General features: G+C 43.1%; 1 protein-coding gene and 1 long non-coding RNA gene across 2 annotated transcripts in view; one reads left to right on the forward strand and one right to left on the reverse strand.

Annotated features, from left to right (window-relative positions):
- Positions 1–24,721, forward strand: part of PGM5 (phosphoglucomutase 5) — a 177,557-nt gene extending 152,836 nt beyond the window's left edge. The window contains exon 11 of the mRNA XM_019730342.2: positions 23,194–24,721. Coding sequence (XP_019585901.1) covers positions 23,194–23,283 — 90 coding nt within the window. The 3' untranslated portion in view covers positions 23,284–24,721. The remainder of the gene's footprint in view (positions 1–23,193) is intronic.
- On the reverse strand, positions 3,872–16,892 carry LOC141571344 (uncharacterized). Its single transcript, XR_012496106.1, has 4 exons — positions 16,511–16,892; positions 14,270–14,365; positions 14,019–14,101; positions 3,872–4,399 (listed from the first exon to the last, which is right to left on the reverse strand). It is a non-coding gene; the product is annotated as an uncharacterized LOC141571344 (long non-coding RNA).
- Positions 24,722–26,579: the final 1,858 nt, after the last annotated feature.

The following is a 26,579-nucleotide window of genomic DNA, read 5'->3' on the forward strand; positions in this document are numbered from 1 at the left end:
TGCTGCTGGTCCAGGAGCCATACTATGAATAGCCAAGAGTTAGATGAACTGTGAAACCCTAGTAGCAGGACCTTGAATTCTTTAAAATTGTGGAAAGGGCAACACCTGTTTATAGCGTCCTTATATGCATGGGCTGCTGTCCTCCAGACTCACACCTCCAGCTGCCCAGTGGACTCCACTTGAATGTCTCCTAGGCATCTCCAACTTGACATAAGCAACGTTGAACTCCTGCCAGCCTCCCACTATTCTCTTCACCCACCCACCCCTCAAAACTCTGCTTCTTTTAGTTCTTCATCTCAGTAAATGGTGGTTCCATCCTTCCAGATGGCTTGACCAAAAACCTAGGATTCGTCTTTTTTTTTTTTTCCTCTCATACCTCATATCCAACAGCAAATTCTATCAACATGACATGTCCTTCAAAACAAGCAGAGTCTGACGCCGTCTCACCACTGTTCTCTCCTCTAGATTACTGCAGAGAGAACCTGTCGTCTCCTAACTGGTCTCCTTCCTCCCACTCTTGCCCACTCCCTGCCCATACCTATTCTCAGCACAGCGACACGAATGCTTTTGAAAAGACATGTGAGATAACCTCATTGCTCTGTTACAATCATCCGGTGGCTCCTCATCTCACTCACGAACGAGCCAGAACCCTTAGCATGGTCTCAAATGTCCTAGCGGAAATCTGGAAATGACCTCCTTTCTACCTCCGACCTCTGGTTCCTACTTCTTGTTCTATTTCGCTCTCCACTCCAGCCATTGTTCTGTGAACATGCCAAGAACACTCTGCCTCAGGACCCTTACGATGGCTGTTCCCTCTGTCTAAATGCTTTTTCCTCCAATAGATCCATGGCTCGCTCCCTAACTGCTCAATATAAAATAGCCCTCGCACCCAAGTACTGCTTACCTCCCTTGCCTTCCTTTACTTGTCTGCATAGCGTGTATCCCCATCTCATGTATATATTTGCTTGTTGACTTAGTTTCATTGTCCGTCTTTGCCCAGTAGAATGAAAGCACCAGGAGGCTAGGAGTTAGGTTTTTTTCACTGTATCCCCAGTACACAGAATACCATTGGGCATATTGTAAATGCCCAATACAACTTTCCCAAATGAATGAAATATTAAGGGGTGGTTACTTTGGAATATCTCAGACTGATTCTATCACCCAGAAAACTGAAATAGTCTGTACTCAGTATGAACCTTAGTGCTACCATCAGACTGCCTCCTGTTATTGAGGATTTGAATAAAATCAGTTGCCGTTTTTAAGGTCCCTACAGTGCACCAGACACCTCTCTAGAGACTTTAGATATAGTCATTATCTTTTTAATCATTCCAATAGCCTCCAGAATAATCATCCTGCCTTTGCAGGTGAGGAAACTGAGTGAGGGAGCCATTCAGACTCACGGAGCAGGTAATTTCTGGACTGGAGATTTGAACTCAGTCTTAGAACAAAACTGGTATCATCCATGCTAATGCTTGAGGTCCAGAGGAGAGAGAATTTCTTCTTGCCTGTGCTTGAATCCAAGGCTGCTGATGGAGTTTCAGTTCAGTGTTCTCACTGAGAGGTGTTGTCCTCACACCACCTAAGTCTCTGGTTCTTGGACACTGATTAGGTGCCCAACAATTCAACTGAATTCTGATTCTAACTACCCTGAGTTAGGCAAGACTCCACAGATGAAAAAGGCTCAGCCCCACACAACTGCCCCCAGTCCAGACACCAGCCGTAAATGGTGTGATCAGGTTACCCACATTTCTGCCCAGCCAACTAAAAATTCAGGGGTTCCTATGATCCCCCCCAAGGCTTGATCATTTGCTAAAAAACACTCACAGTACCCAGGAAAGCTCTTTGTTATTATTAGTGGTTTGTTATCCAGGATACAATTCAGGAATAGCCAAATGGAAGAGACGCATAGGGCAAGGTCTGGGGAAAGGCTGTTTAGAGCTTCCATTCCCTTTCCTGTCCCAGCACCTGAGGTGTTCATCAACTCAGCTCTCTGAACCCGGTTGCTTAGCAGTTTTTATGGAGATTTAATTATGTAGGCATGATTTATTTTATCATTGGCCATTAGAGATTAAACTCTATCTCCAGCCCCTCTCCCTGCCTGGGAGGTGGGAGGGGAGCAGAAAATTCCAACCCTTTAATCACCTGGTTGGTTCCTCTGGCTACAGCCCTCATCTTGAAGATATGGGGGGGGGGGGCACCAAGAGTCACCTCATTAGCATAAACTCAGGTATAGTTGAAAGGGTCTTATTATGAATAACAAAAACACAACTATCACTCAGGAAATTCAAAGAATTTGGGGAGCTGTAGACCAGGAACCAGGGATAAAGATCAAATATATTTTTTTATTATGCCAAACTTTTGAATGTGGGTAAATGTGTTTTGAAAACAACCAGTTTTCTCTCGCTTAATTTAAGTTAGCAGTGAATAGCTCTTTAAAAATTATTCAAAGAATAATGTTCTAAATACATACTGGTTATGTTTTATAGTTAATAGGGGTTCTCAAGTAAGTGGTTAAAAACTTGGAGAATAAAATTAGAAATTGAAATAAATAAGTGATGTGGAAGAGTTGGAAATAGAATGGAATTCAAAAGTGACATAAATGGACATCTACTTAGACATTCAATTTGTATGACAAGATGAAAATTTATATATATGTATATATATGTGTATATATATTACATATGTGTTTATATACACACACATACACATATGCATATGTATACACATATGTATATATATGCATTATATATTATTATGCATTATATATATATGCATTATATATATATATGCATACATGGTTTTGGAATCATACTAGATAAATATATATCAAAAATATTATATTGTTAGTTTTTAAAAAACCTTCACAGGGATGTAGTAAAAGCCATAAATACAAGGAAAAAACATGAGGAAACACTTCGTTTTATTTTTATCCTCAGAGTTTGATCTGTATTGCTGTAGTTTAGAAATATCAGAGAGGGTGGAGTAATATAAAGACAGTTTAGAAAAGAAACACGTGGTTAAAGAGTTGGGATATAAATACTATGATCAAGTTAAGAATTGGTCATTTTGCACGGAAGACAGGGGTGGCCTCAAGGTCTTCAGGAATTTAAGGAATAATTTGATGCAGAGATAGATGACTAGATGTTCTACATAACTAATGAATATGTAATTTGAATAAACAAACTCAAACTGAACTGGAAGGGATTCAGACTGACTATTAGATTAGAACAGTTTCTCAATTGTGAGGGCTCCTGCCCAGTTAACATGGCTGGTTTGTGCTTTTCTAGAAGTCTCTATGACTACCTAGAGTAAAATAACTTAAATATGGGCAAGGGTGGGAAGGATGGAGCAAGATAACATCTCAGGATATTCTTCAGCCTTAAAGTTTTGGTTCTGTGATTATTATTATTTTTTAAAAAGAAACAAGTTTTGGTCAGTGGGTTAGATTTCCCTCTAGTGGCATAAACAGGAATTGAGTACAGCTGTGTTTTCACAAATCAGAGTCACTTGGAGCTGAACTAAATTTGAGAAAGAAGCAAAGATATACATATAGGTTTTCTATACTCATTTAGGTGAATTACCTCCTGAAAAAATAAAACAGGGCAAACAGTCCTTTTTTTCCTCACTTCGAGATTGAAATCTGGACTCACACTCTATTGCTATGGAGTGTCTATCACACTGAGAACCGTTCCTGGGATAGTTCGTCTGATGGTGGGAAACTCGTTTGGACTGGGAATTTGGCAAGTGTTTCCCAGGGGCTAGTGACTGTCACAGTCAAGGGCCGTTTCAGGTTTTGATGACAAAACCTTGGCCTCTGCTGGAATCAGAACTCCCTTCAAGGTGCTGAATGTATGCTGACTGGGGACAGGGATTCACCCTGTTCACCCACATGGACATTCTAGGACAAGTGGGGAAGTGTGTGCCTTAATGACAGCTGACTGCCACCGTAAACCATTCATGTCGGTCCCTCAGACACAGCCTATCTCTAATTCCCCTCTCTAGCAGTCTATACAGGAGAGAACCTTATTCCAAATCTTGTAAGAATATCTTGGCAGTGCCACTGTCTCTCAAAAACCAGTGGCCTTAAGAAGAAGAGCTAGAAGTCGTGCCTTGATCCTGACTTTAGGTCAATTTGGGGTTAAGGTTTAGAGACCTGAAACTCTGAAAAAATTGTATTTCCCCTCCCCACTTCCCCACATGTAATTCAGAATCAAAACAAAGCTAGCTTTAAAAATAAATGTAAGAAATCCTAAGGAAATTGCATTTTTTCCCCTTTTGCTGATATTATTTTGGTGCCTCTGCTTTGCTGTACCCAAAGCACTCACTTACCGAGTTGCTGGTTAACCTGGCACTGTTTCTGTTCACAAATCAGAGCCTTGCTGGATCTTGTTTACTCAGCCTGAAAAGAGAGCATGAATGAATTGGCCTTGGTCACACAAGTACAGAGGGTCATGGGCCATAACTTCTCTCACCAGATGAATGGGTTTGACAAGCTATGGCCAGCACAATCTCCCTTTCCCAGCATCCTCTTTGTTCCAGTCCAGGTGCACAACACAACCAAGTTTCAATGCCTTTCAGCCGGAAGGTAGACCAGGTCATCGGCTGGTGGCAACTCAGGTTTCTTTGAAGCAGTGCCCTTCTTTGGAAGAGAGTAAATCATTTGCTTTGCTCATAAATAAGAGTGTATCTTGGCAAATAACACTGATGGTGAATCTGGAGATTGCCTGTGACCTTCAGAAGAATGCTCTGCATGAGCCACGTACTCAGACAGCATCAGGAGGACGACGCATGGCCTGGGCCCCCTACCAGTCACGCTGCTTTCCCATGAGAACGTGGGATCTGGGCAGGGGAGAGGAGGGAGCCTGTTTTAGCTCCACGTCTGCTCTTGGCTGATTTTAAGTTTAATGCCCTAACCCCGGAATAAGAAACCCTATTCAGAATGCAGGTGAGGGAGTTCCCCATTTGTTTTTGACTCCAGGAAAGCTAGGAGGTGTGACAAACTTCAGAACAGCAGCATTTCAGCACCGGAATGCTTAGGCCTTGGGCAGGAGGGAAAGCAATACAAATTTATGAAATTTTTGTTTTTTGGGAGTTTGTTTGATTTGTGAACACTTTTGGTGGTAGAAATCATCGGTGGAGGCATTGTTTGCTGGTTATGTAGCCTGTGGACTCCAAACTTAATGATATGGGGATGAGAGGTAAATAGGGCTATGAGAGTGCTTTAAAATGTAGGTTTTATTGTTATTCAAGTATGGTGAGGTCAATAGATTAAGAGAGGATTGCCACTGGAAAGATAGCTTACTACTCACTGTTCCCAGGAGGTGGGGCCGCACCACAGCACGCCATGCAGGCCACATAGCGAAGCGCCAAGGTCAGTTATGTATGAGTCAGGAAAAGGGGAAATGTGGGCAAGAGCCTTTATTGTGGTTTCTGTGGGAAGGAATGGGTGAGGCAGGGTAACAAGTCTAAAGATTGACTCTTTGGAATAATTTCAGTAGCTCTGGAACATAGGGTCTGTCCCTATTTGTCTGATACCCCGCTCTGGGTTGAGTAGGGCTGGTGGACAGTGGCCTGGGTATGGGAACCCAATAAAGGAGGTGGTTGGAGTTTGAGCTTTAGATTGGATAGTCTGCTTATGGAAAGGTCTGCTCCCAGGGGAGAAGCTATTTGCTGTCTCCAGAAATTAGCTAACCTTGAAAGGGGCAGTCTCTTCCAGTGTCAGCAAGATTCCAAGATGTCAATGTATCAGAATAAAAGACATGCTTAATATGAAGAAGAAAAGTCAAAACCACGGCCACTTTTTCAGGTGGATAAAATTGTTGGGGGCACCAAATTTTGTTCTGTCATATACGTTCGAAACCAACTGTCCCACTCTTCAAAGATTGGCCTTTGGAGTCATACATCCTTGATGTTGAACCCCAGTTCTGCGTTTTTCAATTCTGCAAACTTGAACTACTTAATTTCTGTAAGCTTCGTTACTTTATCAGTCAAATGGGGATAAAAACACTCTTTATTTCATAGGATTGTGATGATTAAATGAGATAGTTCATATAAAGTGTTTTGGACAATGCCTGGCACATAGAAAATGCTCAATGAGTATTAGTTGTCACTAATATTATTGTTCTTGTCATTATTTTTATTAATAGCAATGTAGATCAGTTTTCTGATCACATGAGGATCAAATAGTCTCAGACTAATTAGCAATTTGTTTTATAATGGAATTAACCTGTCTTATCTTCTCCCATTAAATTTTCTGAGGACCCACTGGAACTATGGGAGATGTCCCAAGAGAACTGGCAGCTCTCACAACCTTGGTCTTATAAGAGGCTGCCAGGGCCCTTATGACATGGTGTTTTAGATATACCACACTGTATTGAAAGGTTCAAAAATGAAGTTGAAAATCTCTGTGTCTCCATTCTCCTCTTCTCTCACTCCTCCCATCTTTTAGAACCCGTAATCCATGGAGCCTGTGGAATGAATTTGCTGCCCTCTAGCTTAAAGGAAGAGGTACTAAGGTGGGGTAATTCAATAATCTTATTTTATTGAAGAGGGTGTACAATTGGTTGGCAGTTCCCAGCTCATTTGCCAGCAAGGAAGGATTTGAAGACTGAAGTGGGTGTAAGACAAAGGGTAGGCTCATTGAAGATTTCTGGAGTCTCTGTTGCTGGTTATGAGGCCTGTGCTTGCTGGCTTCAAAATGCTAAATGCAAACAATTAGTCACATGGAGCAGGTGTTAGCAAGCTTTTTGTCTGTAAAGAGCCAAACAGTAACTACTTTAAGTTTTGCTTGTAGGTTTTGTTTACTTTTGTTTGCTAGAGCTGATGTAACAAAGTACCATAGACTGGGTGGCACAAACAACAGAAATTTATTGTCTCATAATTCTGGAGCCTGAAAGTCCAAGATCACGGTGTTGGCAGGGTGGGTTCCTTCTAAGGGCTGTGAGGCAATGATGTGATCCAGGCCTCTCTCTTTGATTTATAGATAGCTATCTTCTCCTTATATCTCTTTACATCATCTTTCTTCTGTGTGTACTCGTGTCCAAATTTCCTCTTCTTATAAGGATACCAGTTATATTGGATTAGGGCCCACCCTAATGACCTCATTTCAACTTGATTATCTCTGTAAAGATCTTATCTCCAGAGGTCACATTCTGAGGTACTGGGGGTTAGAACTTTAGCATATGAACTTGGCATGGGACACAGTTCAACCCAGAACACTAGTCATAAAATCTGTGTTGCAACTTCTCAATGCCATTGTAGCCCAAAAGCAGCCATAGACGGTACATAGATGAATTAGTGAATTTATTTATGGGCACTAAAATTTGAATTTCATATAACTTTCACATGTCACAAACTATTCTTGTTTGATTTTTTTTTTTTTTTTTTACAATCATTTAAGACCATAAACATTATTCCTACTTCACAGGCTATACAAACACCAGTGGTGAGCTAGATCTGGCCCAAAGATTATAGTTTACTGATCCTCGCCTTACAGGTTTTTGAGAATTATGCACAATTTCTGATTATATTTAGTGAAGCATGCAGCACAATGAGTTTGGCTAAATGATAAATTTTTTTTTTATGAAAGGAAAAGTTACATTTGTACTTGTATGTATTTACTTATAGAGATGAATTTTGAAGTTTTAGAAAAATGTCAAATATCTCTGGAAATCGCTGAAGTTGGCCTTCTGAGATTGAATTCCCTGGCTTTTGAGTACAATGAAACATGAAAGGAAAATGTCTCAGAACATGTCCGTATTCATGAAACGAAATTCCTTTTTCAGGTTTTAGTTTTCCTTTTTTGTAGGAAGGCTCTTCTTTTTTCTACTTAAAGAAATTGCTTTCACATGGTTTTCAGATGAGCAGTACTGTAACTATGTCAGAAGAGAAGGGGAAAATGTTAAGGAAAAACTCATGGATAAATGAGATTAAAAAAAAACATACAAGTATGCGAGAGAGCCCTGGTGAATACTTAGAATGTAAGGGAAGCAGATGTGTGCCACTTCTGCAGTGGCACAAAACCAGGGGGCCTTGACCTTGCATTCTGGTGTGAATGGGGCTTCCAGGAGTCGGTCACAAGACCTTATTGTGTTTCAGATGCTTTACCAGTGATCCTCAAACCCACTCCCTGAGGAAGGCCACATCCCTTAGGAAGCAACAAGTCTAGTGTTACTTTTTGTTCTTTGTTTGCCTTTAGTTACAGCCTCAGGAATTAGTTATGATGGTCAGTGTGCTCTTCAACTGAAGCTAAGATGCTTTGATGATTTACTGAGATTTCCCAGCTGTCATTTAATACTGTCTTGACCACGTGGGCATTTCTATACTGGGGAATCAAACTGCTGCCCCTAACTCATATTAGCATAGTATATTTCATTCTAATATTGCTTAGAATTCGCAATCATTATGAATTCACTGTCTTTTTAATGGAGAAGATTCAATACAAGGCATAGAAGCAGATACTGTTTCTATCAGCATTTTAAACTCTTGCTATGCAAAGCGTTTCCTTGGACCAGCAACCTCAGCATCATGTGGTTGTTTCTTAGAAACGCAGACTCTCAGTCCCCACCCCAGGCCAGCTGAACCAGATCTTGCATTTTAACAAGATCTCCAGGTGACCTATGTGTACATTCAAATTTGAGAATTCCTGCTATGACAGTATTTGGGATCCTCATTTCTATCTGAGCTTAGCGGGATTGACTTTCCCTCCAGACCAGAGAAATCCCTCTAATGCCCAAGTGTTGGGAAGTATTTATAGAGGTAACTGGCCTCTGCTGTCCCCTCCCTTCTGGAAAATTACAAGAAGCACAGAAAATAACCCACACAAATGTCCCCAGACCTTTAAAGACCTGTTTCTGTTTCTCAGAACAATTAACAAAAAGAGAAACAAGCAGACCAGTTTCACTTTGCATCTCCATAGAAACCCTACCTTGGCAAGAACTCTGCAGTGTTAGACTGTTTTCTTCACACAACCATACTCGTCAAACCAAGAGATTCAAAATAACCCAGGGATGAAGTAGAGAAAGTTCTAATTTGATTTTCCCAAGGTAGGAAGCTTTGCTAAAATTGTGGGTAGGCAGCCTAGCACTACTTCAATTACTAGGTAAAGGTTAATAATATACTTAAAATACTTAAGGGTTATATGGCAGTTGTGTCTTAAAGGCAAAGTCCACAAAAGAACCTGTTCTTGTGTCAAAAGTAGAAGGAACTCTCAGTCCCTGCACTCATAAAATGTATATTAACCAGCCATAAATTCCATAAGAGTCTTTATATTGCGGGGAAGAATCTCTCTTTGAGTAAAGAGCCCGTTTCTATCTGTGTAGTGGCCGGTGTTAACGATTCTCCTGCTGCACAGCATCCACCAAATGACTCAGGCAGCCCTCTTCCCACTTGGCTCCTGCCACTGGCTCCCAGTGTGGCAGTTTTTGTGAGCTACTTTAGAAACTGAGACGCCCTTGAGGAATGTGTTGCAAGTGCAGCGACATCTGTTCCTTCTGTTTTCAGCATTGTCTTATCCAACTGCAGTCTGATTGTATTGTCTCTGGCTGGACAGATGAGCCCCATGGCACATAAACAAAAAGGAAAGCCGGCTTTCCTGAGGCTGAGAGCATCTCACTGACGCAGAGAGATCGTACTTCTGACTGGAGTGGCTCTAGGTGTCTTTCATTCAAAAAACTGAAAGCACTTCTGATAGTCTTAATCATGTTTTCATCTGATCTTCCATCAGAAAAGATAATATAAACTTCATTTTACGGGCAAGGAAGCAGAAGCCAGAAGGGTTGTTTTCTATCTCCCAAAGGTCAGCCTGTTGGGGCTAGAATATCGGTCCACTCTCTTCCACCCTACTCTTCTAGCATGGCAGGCTGCCTGCTTCAATAATACTAATGATAATAGTAATAATATTCATTAGCATGTCTCACATGCCTACATGTCTATGGGCCAGGCAGAATGCTACATGTTTTGTATGTATTATATCTAGTTCTCACCACAACCCAATGTGATAGGTACTCATCCATCCATGTTTTATACATGAGGAACCTTTGGCCCTGTGAATTGGAATAACCTACTGTCTCTAAGTAGTATAGCTGGTATGTGAACCTAGATTGTAGCCCCAGAGCCCATGGTCTTATCTAGGGTGTTATATGGTGTAATATCAAAAAATGTGGGGACAAGCGCCCACCTATGAAAAAGACTAGTCAGGGTGCCCACCTCAGTCTGGCATACCATTAAAGCACCCCAGCCCATCCTCTACGACTGTTCGTAGATGCAATTCTTAAGCCCCACAATTCCAGAGTAGCGGGAAGTCTGGTCTGTCTGTCAGACTTCCTACCCCGTTTATGGTCTCAAATCCTTTCCAAAGGGCTGCTGCTCTTCCCCTGGAGCTGGAGAATGCCTCAATGCCATCTGTAACCAATTACATCATTTGGGCTGTGGGGTGGCAGTTTGGGGAAGTGTGGAGACACTGTTAACTTCTCCCCTGGAAAAGCAGTGTGAGCACCCGGGGCTGGGCCTCCACCACCTGGCACTGAAGACCCCTGCCTAGGCTTGACAGTTCCTCAAGGTGACAGGAAAGAACCCATCCCCTCAGGGCTTCACTCAGCCAGGAGTTCTCCCGGCCAGAATGGGTCAGGGTCTCAGCCTCTCTGTTCTGTGGCTTCCTTCCCACCGCTGCTTCGCCAGGCTGCAGTGTATCCCTAGGAGGGCTGCATTGAGAGGTGATAGTTCCTGGATTATAGTTTGTGTCATAGCCGTGGTCACCTCAGTCCATGCTGAGAATTAGAATCTCAGGAAATAGGGGTTTTGAAGGATCTCAGTTCCTTCCCTCCCTCAAGGTGTTCTGGGCTCCTCTTGCAAACCTGACCGGCCTCCCTCACAGCCATCAAGCTCCTCATAGGGAGAATCTATTTCAGAAAAAGAGAAAATTTAAATTGGAAAGTCCTAGATTGCTGGATATACAATTATCCTGGTGTAACGTATACTCATTAATGTTGAGATCATTTCTCTTCTTCTACTACATAACTGCTAGTTCAGTCGCAGAAAATTCAGATGTTCGCCATCTAGGCAGCAAATCCTAGACCGGGGCTAGTTTAAGACTAGAGAGCATGGTGGGGACACTGGTGACACTCAGCTCTCTCCAGTTAATTGCCTTATTAATGGGAACCTGAGGTTGCCAGTTTTTCTGGATTTTCATATGAAATTCGATTTTCATATAAACTTTGATTTTTAAGTATTGGCAGGAAAATGGATACCAAAAAGAAAAACCCAACCCTGTGTGTAGGTGACAGGCGTCAGGTCTAGGTAGAGAACCTGGCCTATTACCACCTGCCTCTGCCACCCAGAGCACAAACCAAAGGAGGCAGCTAAGAGGCAGAGCTGTGTGGCAGATTCACGTGACTGGAGGAAAAATGATTAGAGTGAAGAATTCACCAAAGACAGAGATCCGAGCACAACAGCCCCTGTTCTAGAGTGGGTACTCAGTGTCAGCTATTAAAAATTGCTAAAGAAGATTCAGAACTTCAGAACCTGAGGCACAAACTGTAGCTGAGGGCAAGAGGAGGCATTTCCTCTTCCTAAGCCGGTAAATCATTTCTGTCCTGCTGTGGAGCCAATTCTATTGCCTGTGGCCTAAACCCAGCCAGGAAACATACCATTTTCTGGCTTCTGAGACTGCTTAGGCAGGAGTGGGAATTAATTTGATATTCATCTGTGTGAGCTGCGCTTTTAACAGGCTGAGGCCTCCCAGCAGCCTCCCGTGGCAGAATCACAAATGCAGGGCTGGGGATGCCGCTGAGGGCCATGCTGTATCTCATTTCATGTTTACAACAACCCTGTGAAGCAGGAACTACTGTTAGCATCCCAATTTCAAAGATTTGGCACAGAAAGATTAAGAACCTTGTTTAGTAAGTGCTGGAAGACGGAATTAAACCCAAGCCTCACTGATTCATGCATTCGACCAACCTACTAGTATATGGTCTCCCGTTTCACTTAAACCTTAAATTAACTTCTTTCCCAACCCAATGAGTGGTCAATCAATGTGTCAGCCAAAAGCACTGTTTAGACTGTACCTTTTGCTCTGGTCAACTATTGTTGCTCAACAAATCACCTCAAAACTTAGTGTCACAGTACAACAGTGACGTCAGCGAGCTCATGTCCCATGCAGGTCAGGAGTTTAGACATGGCCTAGGGGGGTGGCTTGTCCCTGCTCCATGATGTGTGGGGTCTCCAACTGGAAAACCAGAAGGGCTGGGAGTAGCTCAATAGCCAGGAACTGGAATCTTCTGGAGGCCTCTTCACCTCTTGATCTGGGAATAACTGGACTTCTTACACAGAGGGTTGCTCAGGGCAGCATGGGGAAGCTTCGAGGCCTTTGGTGACGCAGGCTCAGAAATCCTAGCACTTTTGCCAAACTCTGTGGGTTGAACAAGCCTCCAGGTTTCAAGGGAAGAGAGACTAGATCCTACCTCTTAACAGGAGGAATGCCAAAGAATTTACAGCCATGTTTTAAAACTGCTACATCATTCTTATCTTTTTAATTGGCTTCAGAATATCCAATATGGTAAAGATGGCTTCATGCCTAAGAGCAAAATATGGTTCAGCAGCATAGAGTTTCCAAGACATTTTCTGATTCAGAAAATGTTTTTTTGATACGACATTTCCCACTTCCTCGTAGTGAATGGTGTTTTCATCAGTCAGGAGGGCTAGATAATGCCATGGTAACCAAGAACCTAAACTCTCAGCAGCTTAAAACCACCACTGAAAATAAGGTTTATTTCTAATTTATATTATATATTCACCACACCTTGACCGGGGAGTCTCTTCCATGTTGTTCAAACCCTAAGGTCTGGGTGTATGGAACAGGCAATGGAATATTGCTGGTTACTGTAAGGAGGAGAAGAGCTTTGACTGAAGGTGGTCACGTGTCTTCTCCTACAGCCAGAGGGCCCACCTGCCAACAGGGGTCCTGGAAGCTCAGCCTTCGTGTCAGAGGAGCGTTGGTATAGAGGTATCCGTATGTGACACTGATGACTACCGCAGTGATGGAGTAACGCCATGAAAGAGAGGGAGCTTCCATTTATTATTTTGATTAGTCTTCCTGAGCCCAACCCTGTGAGAGCTTTGCAACCAAATATTTGCAACTAATCTTTTGGAAGTGTCTGAAAGTCAGCTAGTTTGGAGGAATGGGAGCCAGTGAATTTCTTCAGATTCTATTGCACAAACCAAATTCAAAACTCCAGTGGACACCACCCATTGGAGGAGCTACAGGAAGGCTGACTAGGGTTCCAAGCTTGGTTTCATGATCCTGACATGTGCCTTGAGGAGAAACCCAGGACTGCCTATGTCTAAGAATCAGCGGTCTTCAGGGATCCCTCCCTAGTCCTGGTAGATGTTCCATATTGGTCCCCGGCTTGTGTGGCCGTAAAAGCCAGGTGCTCTTCTACGGTAGAGAGGGTGTAAGGGGACAGCTCGACTCTCAGTCAGTGTTCTGTGCTACATCCATACGTCTCTTCCTCCCAATGTGAAGCCACACTCAGTGGATGTCCCAGTGGATGTCCATTACCCTCCCACCACATCACACAGTGGCCAGCTTCCCGTGACAAGGCATGGGCTCAAGAATTCAAATGACAGGCAGAGAACTCACCAGTGTGGATAGAGTAGCAGAGCATGGAAAAAATAGGAAGTTGTTGGTTAGAACTGGTGTGCCATCTAAAAGCATTTGATTCATATTTTTAAAAATGTATATTAGTTTTGTGCCAACAAAAGTAAGAGATCATGGAGTGGATCTGGTGGTCGTGGATCTCCAATTTGCATGCCCCGTTCTAGCCTTGTGGGTTGCACAGAAGGTGCTTCAGTGCTAGTTCAGTTTCATCACTGGTTTGGATGACAGTGATGCTTAGGCACCCCCACCCCTGCGTGTCTGGCCCTGTTCCGAACGTTTCCTGTTCATTAGCTCATTTAATCCTCACAACAGCTTCCTATTTCCTGTAAGGAGAATTAAGGCCTAGGGAGATTAAGTGGCTTACCCAAGTTTACACAGCTCACAGGGTCGAGCAGGGAGTTTCGCTTCGGAGTCCAGGCTCGTAACCACTCTCCGATACAGCCACCTCTAGAGTAAGGAGCACAGTACTTTGTAAGAGTGCTTCCCAGACTGGGGTCTGCATCAGAATCACTCTGGGAATTTGTCAGGGCTACACTTTCCCAGCCTGGTCCCTAGATTCCCTAAAACAGCATCTCCATGAAGGGAGCCCACAGCGTGTACCCTGGTGATTCTTACCTGGTCCGTCCTCAAGTAGCAGTCTGCTGGGCAATCATTGGAAGACTCCTGTTGATACTTTTAACTCATGTCTAAGGACAAGCCTTCCTGGGATCCCTATGCAGAAAACCAAGCTGAATCACATTATTATTTCAACCATAGGAACCCAATTTTTTAAAAAAACGACAGGACTGATAACCTAGACCGTGGCTTCAGATATAGTTAGGGAATAGAGGGAAAAAGAGGTGCAGATGGTTCCAAGGAGAGTCCTTTGAAGAGACAGTGGTCATTTTGTTTTCTTAACCTCTGTGTTCAACCTTACAGTTACGTTTCTGCTAACAATTTTGTAATTGGCAGTAGGAGGGTGGGCAACTCTAGTTTCCCTCTGAACTGGCAAGTGTATTATACATGAAGGAAACTTTTGAAGTCTGTTGGGGATATTTCCGAAAGAGAAACGTGAAGACGTGATAGGGACATCTGAGGCAGGTAGGTGTGAATTGTGATGATCTGAACCAATGAGTCATTTCCTATCCTTTCGCAATGTTTTTGGTGGCAGGTGTGGAGATAGGAACAGTATTGAGAGGTAAGAGGAAAAGGGAGAGTGATCAGGGCAACAGTCTCTGAAATTTGAGCTGTAAACGCTTCTCTTGCAGGTCAGCTTGTGTTTGAGCAAAGGGACAATGAAAAGGCACCCAGATTCTGCCTCTTGCCTTACAACTGTGCCCGCAGACGCTGGCCAGCATGGGGGTGTCTCCCCTTCCCCCCTCCCCACACAATACTGCCATACTTCCAAGTGTGGAGCCAAATGGAGCTCATTTTGGATCTATAGGAAAATTGGTTTCATGAGTCTTCCATGTTATTTTGGATTTGCAACCTGAGTGCTGTCTTTTGCCCCCTAAAGTCTTAAATCAATTGCAAAGGTAGGGAGTGGGGGTAGGGAAGGAGGCAAGCCGGCATGGTCAGTGTGGTTTCTGTTCGGCTTGCCACTGGTTCCCAAAACGCTGGTTTAGTTCTTGCTTTGATTGAACTTTTGGGAGAGTATTTCAACGTTTATACCTTGGAATGGCTTCCTCCCCCTCCCCAGAGAGCTTTTGTGGAACTCTTTTTATTTTTCAGATATTGACAAGATAAATGGGTTCCCTTGGTGTTGAGCTCAGCATTTAGATTTATTTATAGTCAGTATTCATATTCTGTATTTTGATAAATTTTAGGTCCATTTCAGATCAAGATAAGCAGGTAGATTTATTACATGAAAAGGGGGTTAAAATTATGGCCATGGTTTTATGTATTGTGCTCAAGAGCACAATGTTTGCCATGCTTAACAGTCTCACTTAATTTTTGTTAGAAATATGTGTTGGATTTGCTTTTGTTTTCAGGAATAATTTTGCTTCCGTATGCTTTCCAAATATATGCAAAATAGCTAGTCATCTTTGTTACCTAAACTCCGGGCTACTGTAAACAGGGCATCTAGCCTATGGGGCACCTTTGTACGATTTAGGAAAGGTGCCCTCAGTGGGAGTGTGAGGCCGGTGGATGGCCTCTGTGTGAGAAGACAAAGGCACCCCTTCCTCTGGGAAGATGCAGCCCCAAGCCAGGACTCCTGGCCTGCTGAGAGCTGGCGATAGATTTCTACCCCCACTTGCCCCCTGCGGGCAGTGCCTCTTATAAAGTGGCCCTGAGGGTTACAGATCACTGTGTTTGGCTTTCTGTGTTACATTGTGGGAGTGTTTGGGGATTTGAAGGGCAGTGTAATCAGAAACTTTCTCCAACACGGAGATGTGTTTGAAACAAAGCCAGATGATGACTTCATTTATAATGGTAACAGGTATGAATTGCTCCATGACTCCTGGGACATAGAATGTCCCATTTCTGTACTGTATGGATCGAACTATCTTTCACTCAGCCACCCCCTCTCCCTTTTCCAGATTATCTAAGGCAGCTCAGAGGGGATGGAGTTGGGAAAGGGTGCGTGCTGTCCTGGGGCAAAGTGCAGGTCTCTGTGGTTGTCTTCCCCCTGGCACGTTGTCCCCACCATCTGTCTGGAGTACTTACCAGTTTAAAGCAAGACTGACCAACTGGTTCAAGTTCTACCATAAGCTATCTCTCAGTCCCTGGCCAGCCTATGGATTGGCTGCCTGTAGATCAGGGACCCACTCCTTGGCCAATCAGCTATGGCTAGAGGGTGAGATCCTGTGATACAAACAAGGCAAGCAAATGTTTCACTGGAGCAAAGAACTTGACAGGCACAGGCATGGGGCATACCTTAGAGCAGTGCTTCTCGAAGTGTGGCCGTTGGACCAGCAGCATCACCTGGAACTTGTTAGAAATGCCGATTCTTGGGCCGCACCCCAGACCTCCTGAATGAGGGGCCCCAAGGGAGGGGACCAGCAGTCTGCATGTCACCGGACCCTCCAGGTGATTCCCATGCACACTCAAGTTTGAGAACCACTGCCTTAGACTAAGCAAACCACACATGGACTAAAAACAATTGTTTGAATGAAATCATGAGAGAAAGTCTGGTAGTTCAGCTTTAACCAAAGGAGGAGTATTGATGCAAGTTACCCCTAAGGGCAACTTAATGTGTAATCTGTAATACAGGGGTACTCTGTATTCTCTGGATTATTGTACCTGCCCCAAACCAGGAACTAGGATAAGTACTGTCACCCCCACCCTCCTTCTCACAGGAGACTTCTCTGCACCTTCTAATGCGCTCTCCTCATTGAGACCAGCCCAAGCTGGCTCCCTCCTCAAAGTCTGACAGATCTTGCTTAATAAGTGATTGTGTCTCTGGTTAGGGTTTTACTTTTCCTCAAAAAACCAGTTAACTATTTACTTTGAGTCTTGTGACATTCAGCTCCTTTACACCTCACTTGTCTATTGCTGGTCAGAATAAGAAGTTCAGTTTGTTAGGGGTTTGTTTATATGGCTCTAATTTCCATGAACATGGGTCAAAACAACAACCCCATAAAGCAAGAGAGACGATGGGAAAGAAAGTGAAAGCAGAAAACTTCTCTGTCCTTTCAGGAGGTATGAACAGGTTAAAATCTAATACAGGGCTGGCATTAGGGTGAGGTTAGCAGGGTGCAAAATTTAAGGAGGTGCCAAAAAACTCATTAACCGAGACAAATATTGTAATACAATATTTCCAAAAATCCAAATCAGTGGAAAAAATCCATGATAAAGAAAGTGTCAAAATTGTAAATAGAGGCAGGCTGCAGTTCTCTCTTCAGCCTGCTCATTAGCTTCCAATGACAGCAGAATCTCCTGAACCCACCGAGATGGAGGAGGGGCACTGGAGCTGCAGTGTGAGTCCTGTCGAATGGACATGTGGCCGACTTGGTTTGCTGAAGGGTGACCACTCACGGTTTCCTGCAGTTGAGTGTAGAAAAGCTGTGTCAAGCCCTCTGACAAGTAATGAAATTAGAAAAAAAAGATGCTATATTCCTAATTGGTTAATGTCTCTATTTGCTTATTTCCTTTATTTGCAAAGAATCATCTTGGAACATCTCCTACATTCACATAACCAGGAATGCTCTTCTCCCTACCGTCCACCTGTTGTTGGTCAGTGGGGAGGGCTGGTCAGTCCTATCCGACCCCTCGTCTGATGGGACGTTTCTGGTATAGTGGGATGATGACCGTAGCATTTCTCCTTCCCCGCCCCCTGCCCCTTAGGCTCATGTGTCTGCTGCTTTTCTTTATCACTCGTAGTCTCATAATCAGAACTGTGGGATAGAAAGAACAGTAGAGGGGGTGCTTATGTTATCCCAGCTAAACCACCAGACATGTGGTGCTGGACCAATGATGTCTCCTCTCTGAGCTGGGTTTCCTCATCTGTGACATGAAAGAATCCCACTAGCCCATCCATGTTCCTCTCTGCTTCTCAAGCTCTGTTCTTCCAGTTCTACCTCAGAAATGTTGTAGCCACAGGCTTCTCATTTTTAACCCCTCTTCTCCCCACTCCCCATTCTGAGGGCCTTTCCGATGCCTGAGGAGGGAGACCCCTCTCTTTTCCATGATACATTGTTGACAATATGGGAGAAGTGTCTGGGATTCGCATGTATCAAACCTGTGATTTCTGAAGAAAAACATGACTGAATCTGACGCTACTGTCTTTTCCACTCACCCAGAGTGCCCTTGATCAATGGCCACAGAAGAATCTGTCTGCCTCATCATTTTCTTTTCATCAAGAAATATAGCATTCATTTATTCCACCAATATTTATCAAATATCTTCTAAGTAGCAGGTACTTTTCTAAGCCCTAATTTAGACAAAGTTCCTGCCCTCATTCTAGCAAATGTGTGTGTGTGTGTGTGTGTGTGTGTGTGTGTGTGTGTGTGTGTGTATTCCTGACTATATTTGTATACATATATACTAGAGGTGAATTTATTTATTTAATATCTAATCAACTTATTTAGCGATATGCAATAGCAAAAGACAATGGCAATGAACAGAATGCGCTAATGACAGACAGTAAGGTGGTTAAGACTAAACTATATATATTGATAACAATATCATGTCAAAGGAGTACACATATATATATAAGTTTAAGAGATCCCAGCATATGTTTACTATTGATCAAAAATTACTTGGATAAATACACAAATAACATCAGTAAGGAGTATCCAACAGCAGTAATAGCTTTATAGGATAGTAACTATTACAGTAGATGCCAAAAGCTCACCAAACCGGGGAACGGCACTGGAAACGTCATAAATCAAAACCTTGCCAGGTGTGTAGCTGAGAGAAAGTCAGGCGTCTCCCACACCGCTGCTTGCTAGTTCCCAGAATGCTGCTACCATTGTTGTTGTTGGAAGTTAGGACGTCTTCTGATACCACAAGCTGCATGCTGCATACAAGTTCCCAAAGATGCTAGAATGATGACAATTCACCAACAAAAGAAGTCTCTATTGTCCATTGAGGCAAGTTCCAATCTCTTACTCTGAAACAATCCAATCCTGAAAAGCAGTCCCGACACAGCAAATCTTTTGAACAGCAATCTCTTGAAATGGCAATCAATCAATATGCAATCCACCTGAAGTCTGTCTTATATATCTCTTTAGATGCACCCCAGAGCCAAGTTTTTTTGTTTTGTTTTGTTTTCTGCCTCCCCTCTCAAGGAATAGCCAGTTCTGGGAGGGTCTGGCAGTCAATGACATAAATGCTGCCCATCTGGCTGACGGGCTGGTTCATCCGGATAAGCAACAAGGCCTGTGATGTGCCTGTTACATCATCCTGATACAATTTAGCTACTTCTTCATTGCATCTGCTGATGCAGGCAAAACAGGTAGAAAGCAACCTTATCTCGTATCTCGCCTGCCGGGCATGAGACAGAAGGGGGAATTTACTCCACCCCTGATCACAGCACAGAAATCACCTTATATGCAGGAACAGACAAAAGCTAGTGGACAGAAGTTAACACCAGCCGATGAAGGCAACTGTTCCTCAACATCTACCCTACAGGTGCCAAAAATGTATACAAGGGGATACTTTGGTCAGCGTTGCTCAAGCAGTAGTTTGCCTTCACCAGTCATCAGAAGTGTCTGGATGCTGATGTAACCACTCTGAGAACGTCTTGTAATTGCATAAGTCAAATATGACTTGTATTCATCTTTTGTTATTGGTATATATTGAGCATTACAAATTTTAATAGTTTTCCTTTCTGAAAACGCGTATACATGTTTTTGGCAAGGAAAAAATACTTTATGAACCTTACATTAATGATGCCTTGCAGCTTTCATTCCATAAGGCTGACAAAAAATTCAATCATGGTCATTTTTAAGGACCTCTCCCAGAACTCCTTAGGGTCCCACAAATATCTGAAGACTTTCTGGGTCCCTGACAAATGGGTGAATGGACCTCACTAGTGTTCAGTCCAGAGGATAATCACCAGTGTCTTTCTTCCCAAACCCTCATAGTCCCTTGAGGGCAGATGGCTCCACAGTTTCTGTGCCAGGTTGGCCTGAGGCTCTTTGCTCTGGGCAGGAGTCTCCACATTCAAGGTCTTCTTCCTATGGAGTTTCCAGAACTGTGTTTCCTTCCCTGCCGTTTGCATATTACCATTGAAGCCTTCTTCTCTGACAAAATCAGGACAAAGGACAAGTACTTGGTTTATTAATCCAGAAAGAGAGTTAGATGAGGTCATTTAGTGCATACCTATGTTGACCATTAATTTTTAGCATGAAACATTAAACGTATGCTCATTTGTCAATCTTGAATTTTGGTCCAAAACCTTTTCTTTGAATATGAGCATACTGTTTGGCGCTGTGATTATCTTTCTTCAAAAGATTCCCACTCATGATTCATCATATATAATGTTCATCTTTAATTTCTTTATAGTCAATGGGAACTTAGAGACCTGTGACACAATCTGAGGAAAGAATTTTCATTACTTTTAAAAATCCCTCCCCAATATTTTATAGTATCTCACATCTAATTTGACAAGATTAGCTAATCACCATTCCCTAATTCTTTCCAAAACATTCAACTTAATTTTCATAGAAAGAATTCCTCCTATTTATACTTGCATGTCACTGGTTTACCTATAATTTAATGATTGCATAGTCTCAATAACAAGTACAACAGGCATGAACATATTTAGGAACAAACTTAACTGACTCCTGGTAAGCACGTAACTCAGCTGCTGGAGGCAGAAGTGGTGAACATGGCAGAGAGTGATGTATTGGTCACAGGCATCCAATGTGCTGTGGACATCAATTGGGATGTTTTACAGGAGAAAGGGAAAGCGTAGCTGCACCTGCAGAGTTCAGTGGAGATCAGGAAAGAGAGCGTCTGCAGTATGTACAGTGTCACTTATAAACCCCCGACCCTCTTGTCAATAGGTACCAGCACTTAAAGATGTGGGCTGGAAAATCCTTCATCTTGGGACTGGCAATGATATGAGACAAATATGTTTTAATTTTTCATTGCTTGAAGTTTCAAATTCATTTTCACTGCATTTTCTTCAATTGATAGGATATTTTAAATGTATCTTTACTTGCTCTCTAGGCCCTCAGTTAAAGTGATTGATTTTAACTTCACTCCTTTTCTCTGTCCTTGTTGAACCTTTTTTATAGGTATTGATGAACAGTTATAGAGCCCAAAAAAGGGGGGAAAGGGAGGAGAAGGAAACAGGCAGGAGGAGACAGCAGAAGATTAATGAAAGTGAATAATCTGATTTCTATACAAAATGGGTGCTTGGCTCCTAAAGAATCTAGATGCCCCTATGTGGGCATCACATAGACTATGTTGTGGGAAAATGTGCCGGTCAGAGATTTTTCTGGGCACCAGTTGGGTTATTAAAAGGAAAAGAACCACTCTGTTTCTGTATGTCAAGATTATGGACGTGGAAGCAGAGGAAAGCGCTGCTTGCTAGTATAGTTAGGAAATGGCTCTAGGTTTTCATCTCTCTCCTAGTGTCCAAGATCCTACGTGAGCTTTTCCCATCTACACAGCTTCAGAGAGTAAGATAATTTAATACATTTAGCCGTAAATGCGTTTACTGGATTTGTTGCTAGAGCAAGCTTTCCAAAGCGTAGCTCTAACAGTCACCTTTCTCTCCTTGCCTAAGGAATTAAGTCCTTACGCTTCACTCTGGCGTTTAGGTCCCTCCAAACAAGGCTTGCTCAGTTTTCGTTCAGGACTGGACTGTGTCTACGCTCCACTCAGGACACACTGGGCTGCTTGTACCCTGGGCGCTTGCTGGTGCTTTTGTCTGATGAGAATGCATGTACTTCCTTCATACCCGTATGTGCTAGGAATAGGTGAGGGTTGCAAGCGACAGAATCCCCTTCTGCCCTCCAACATTACAGGTTTTACTTTCCTCAATATGATATCCTTTTTCTCCTTTTATGCTGGTATTTCCCAATCTTCTTTTCTATCAATATCGCTACATTAGTATTTGTCTCTAAGTGGACTCACTTTGTTTTCACTGAAGTCTATTTATTTCCTATAGAAAGTTTACATCAGTGCACCACATGGAATAGCACAGTATCTTTTGATAAATAAAAAAACTCACTATAAAAATGAATTTAAAAAAACCCATACAATGACATCATCTTCTACCCAGGTAAGTCTTACCTGACGCACGCTCTGTCTTGCTTAAAGTGTTAAAGATTGGCAGCACAGTTTCTCCTTGATGAAATTAGGAGGCTTGAAGAAGAATGGAAAATAGAGTGACCTTGTCACTGTTTGTAATGTCATGTCCATGTACCACCTAAAACCATCTTGAGCGCTGTGTGCTCCACGCTTTGGAAAACAGTGCCTTACGCCTATGAAACAGGAAGTAGCTAAAGGGCAAGAAATGACTCTTATTCCTCATCATGTCCTTTGCTTTTCCAAGAATCTATTCCTTAGGCCTCTAAGCCACCCCACCTCCTTCTCGGGGACACTGAGTGGCCACATGAGCCACCGTATTATTTGATGGGAAGAAATGAGCAGTTATTTCTGCAGCACTATCCAGTGGATCGGTCTGTCTGCTCTGACACCTCAAGATAGTAGATTCTTGAGGCTCACAGTCTTACGATAGAGAATGACTTTTTCCTCAAGTTCATGTGTGTGTATGGGGCTGTGTACATGTGGGGGAGGTAGGATAGCAGAGGAAGTCTCTGGTGCTTTCTGAACTTCCCCTAATTCACAAAGCTCTGTGCATGAAGTGCTCCAATGGTCTGGAAGTTGGGTTGTGCGGTTTCCTATCTTAGATCAATGCTTTGTGGGAGCTGGATAAGACTTCAAGATCATCTCCTCCCCCTGCCCCCCTCACCCTGCCCACTCCCATCTCCCGTTATGGAAGAGGAAACCAAGGTCCAGAGGACAGGTATCCTGCCCATGAAGATGCCGCTGGAAGTCACAAATGGGATTCGAATCCAGATGTTTGTGCTAGAAACCCATCACAATAGCCCTCCTGTGGTTGACTCGAGTTGTTCACAGACTTTCTTCCTCCTTTCCAGGCAGTGCTGAGCCCTCTCATAGCCATTGCGCTGAAAATATCCCAGATTCATGAGAGAACCGGCCGGAGGGGCCCCACTGTCATCACCTGAAGGAAGGAAAGATCGCTCACCAGGCCTAAAAGAAAGTGCTCGGCGGGAGACACTTCACCCACGCCTTCTTGCTACCTGTTTGTGCCTCTTATGACTTTGGGGGGTGGAAAAGAAAAAGATAATTTGCTGGTGGGGGTGGGGGGTAGCTGGGGAAAGGAAAAAAAACTGTTTTGTTTGGGTTTTGGTCAGTTCCTCCAAATGCAATAGGGTCTTCAGTTGTCTGTTAAAGCTGCACTATCATTTGATATGTATATTTTATTACACAAAGGAAACTTCCCTTTTGAGAAAGAATAAATAGGCTAGGAAACTGTTGTTTATGACCTGTGGGCATCATTGGTGCCAGGTGAGGGAAGGTCCCAAAATAATGGAGGAGAGCCCAGTGTCAGAATTGAGCTGACCCTAAGCCATGGTTGCCCCTAGGCGGCCCTGAGAAGGCTCCTCCTCGGCATGGAGGAGAATTTAGCTTTTCATCCTAGGTCTGCTCTCCCACTGGGAAAGTTGTAGAACTCTTAATAGCCCACCTCATGCCTGCCAACCAGCTGGTGGCCTGCTTTCCCACCCTGCCATCTCCAAAGTCCCTGTGCCACCTTCTCTCACATCTTCTAAAGCTTTCTACAAATCACAATGGCACACTTTCCACAAAACACATCACAGGGTGTTTTTCTCTCTTATTTTGTAGATACTATTATTTTAGCTATGAAGCTGGCTGTATGCCTTCAGATTCAGCCACTCATTAGGCAGGTGGGAAGGAGGTTCTTGGCAGGACTCTGCAAAGGAATGCTTACATTTTCCGGGCCTTCCCTTATGGCATCATCTAGGTTGTTACATGGGTTTATACTCATTCCTCCCGGGAAGACACAATATCACCATGTCTGCTATCTCTCTGACTGTCTTCCTGCTATCTTATCTCCTAATAAGGGCCTATTTTAATGCACTTGTTTGGACACAGTTCAGATCTTACTTATAATGGCTGTAAAAGGAGACAGTGAAATGCTATGAAAGTAGGAAATAAAGGGGATGCTGGAAGCAAATCTTACTAGTGGTACAGTTATGGGTCTGATGAGATGGAAGGCAGAGTGGGTGTCCTCTGCTGGAAAGCAGAGGGTCACAGCTGGCTTTCTTTGCTCAAGAAAAGGATATTGCAGCTCTAACAGCCTCCGTCAGTACTCAGCCAGGACACTAGGTGCATGGGACCTGTTTGCATATGTTTTGCTTCCTTGGGAACGGCACTCTCACTTATCGTGTCATTTGCACAGATGATGTGGTGTGCTTTGACTGTTAAGCAATGTGTTATTGCTGTAGTCAAAATTAGTACAAGCAGGGAAACATTCCCAAGAAGGTGTTTGTTTCCATTTTCTATCTATGCTTCTGTCAGAAACTTGCTAGGACATTTAGTATCCAAATAAAAAAGAAATTACGTATTTCAACCTGATGAAAAGAATGTGGAGTTTTGCTTATTTGTTTGTTTTGCCATTTGAGAAACTCCAGTGGTGGTCACTATTCTGTTAAGTCTTCCTTTCAGAGCACTAGCCCGGGCTGATTTTCAGTATTGTGACCTTGGGAATTCACCAATTGCTCAAAACTGCCTTTGGGAGTCAGCAGAAACTGAAACGGCATCTAGTCTTTCGTTATTTCAAAATAATAGGAGGGTCCCTTTGAGCTGAGATTCTAAAGAACTAGCTATGAAATAGATAATTCCATTATCAACAATGGAATACAGTTTGCCTATAGCGTTGATTCTCCTCATCTTTAAAGGGGAGGTCCATGGCGGCCATTCCGGTCACTTCTTGGCTCTGTGTTTGGTCAGCACGGTTAGACGCACTCTTAGGCTTGGCTCTACATAAGAAAATATTACTTGTTTTTCTCTTGTTGCTAAACTTTTAATCATCTCTAACTTTCACTGTTCAAGTGTAAACTAATCCTCGTTTAAAAATTCTGTTTCTTTATTTCAGTACGGAGTCATGTGTCCCCAGCAGCCCAAATGTACCGATGGTGCCTCCCAAAAATGTATACACATTTTAAGAAAGGAACAAACTGTATTAAACTTGTAATACTCAATATATACCAATAACAAAAGATGAATACAAGTCATGTGTATACTTTTTTTGGCACCCCCCCGGTATATTATTTATTCAGCAAACACCAGTTGAACAACTCTATGCAGAGTCCTGTTTGGGTGCAGCAGGGAGATGTATAAAACATTGCTGCTCCTATGAGTTTGTAATCTGGGACGGGGCGGCTATGACAAACATACACAAACAACCAGGTGGACACAAATGTTACAGTAGCAACCCAGCAGCGTACGTACTATGGGAACATATAGACTGACTCAGGGATGGCAGATCACTAGGCACTTGAGGGATTTCCCAGAGTAGAGTTTCCTGCAACTTGTAACCATTTCTATAATTTCACCTGGGGTGAACGTAGCAAGAACAAAGACTAGGAATGGAGAGGTAAGATGGCTGGAGAGGAGGCTTGCTTTGGGTCTATCTAGTGAGAAGTTGGCTTGGATGAGTGGGGTTGAAGCAGACACAGTGTTATAAATATCAGGCAGAGCAAATGCTTGAGCCCACTATGGAAAGAAGCAGCTGCATAGCCACCTATTTTTACAGAGCTTTCTCTCAGCTAGGTTGCCAACGGGAAGGTCCCACGGTGGCTCTAAGAGATAGCCTCTCTCTGGAACCTGCTCAGATGCACATTGCCAGGGTGTCATTTCTGATTTACATAAAATCTGAGCTTCTCTTGCTCAGCTATACATACATATCCTCTTACCTTATCCTCAGGGAGGTGAAAGACAGGAAGTCACTCTTCTGTACATAATATTCTTTATGTTATTAAATATGGAGCTCTAGCCACCAGTTTGTCTTTCTGGAGAAGCCCAAGAAATTTGTGGGGAGCATGGGAGACAATCATAAAAGAGACTATGCATAGTGTGTGGCACCTGTCAGGACTATTCTCGTGATTGGCTACCAGTGAGGGGTTCACTCACCACACCATGTGCCTCCAGAACAATGACAAGCAACAGTATACACGACACAGTGGTTCCCAACCAGGGTAGTGCCGCTACCACCAGGGGGATGTTTGGAAATGTGTGTGTTTATGTGTCAGGGGGGCATTTAGTGGGAGGGTACCAAGGATGCTAAATATCCTGCCAGGTGTCAGCCAGTCCCCTAGCACAAAAAAATTGTTTTGCCTCGTCCCTAATTCTTGAGTTTATTAGCTAACCTAAAAATGGGTAGGCAGCCATTATTAAAATGAGACCATTTATCAAATCTCATTGATCCAAAGTGCAGCCT

The sequence above is a fragment of the Rhinolophus sinicus genome, linkage group LG04, assembly GCF_036562045.2.
Source record: "Rhinolophus sinicus isolate RSC01 linkage group LG04, ASM3656204v1, whole genome shotgun sequence".
NCBI classification, from domain to species: Eukaryota; Metazoa; Chordata; class Mammalia; order Chiroptera; family Rhinolophidae; genus Rhinolophus; species Rhinolophus sinicus.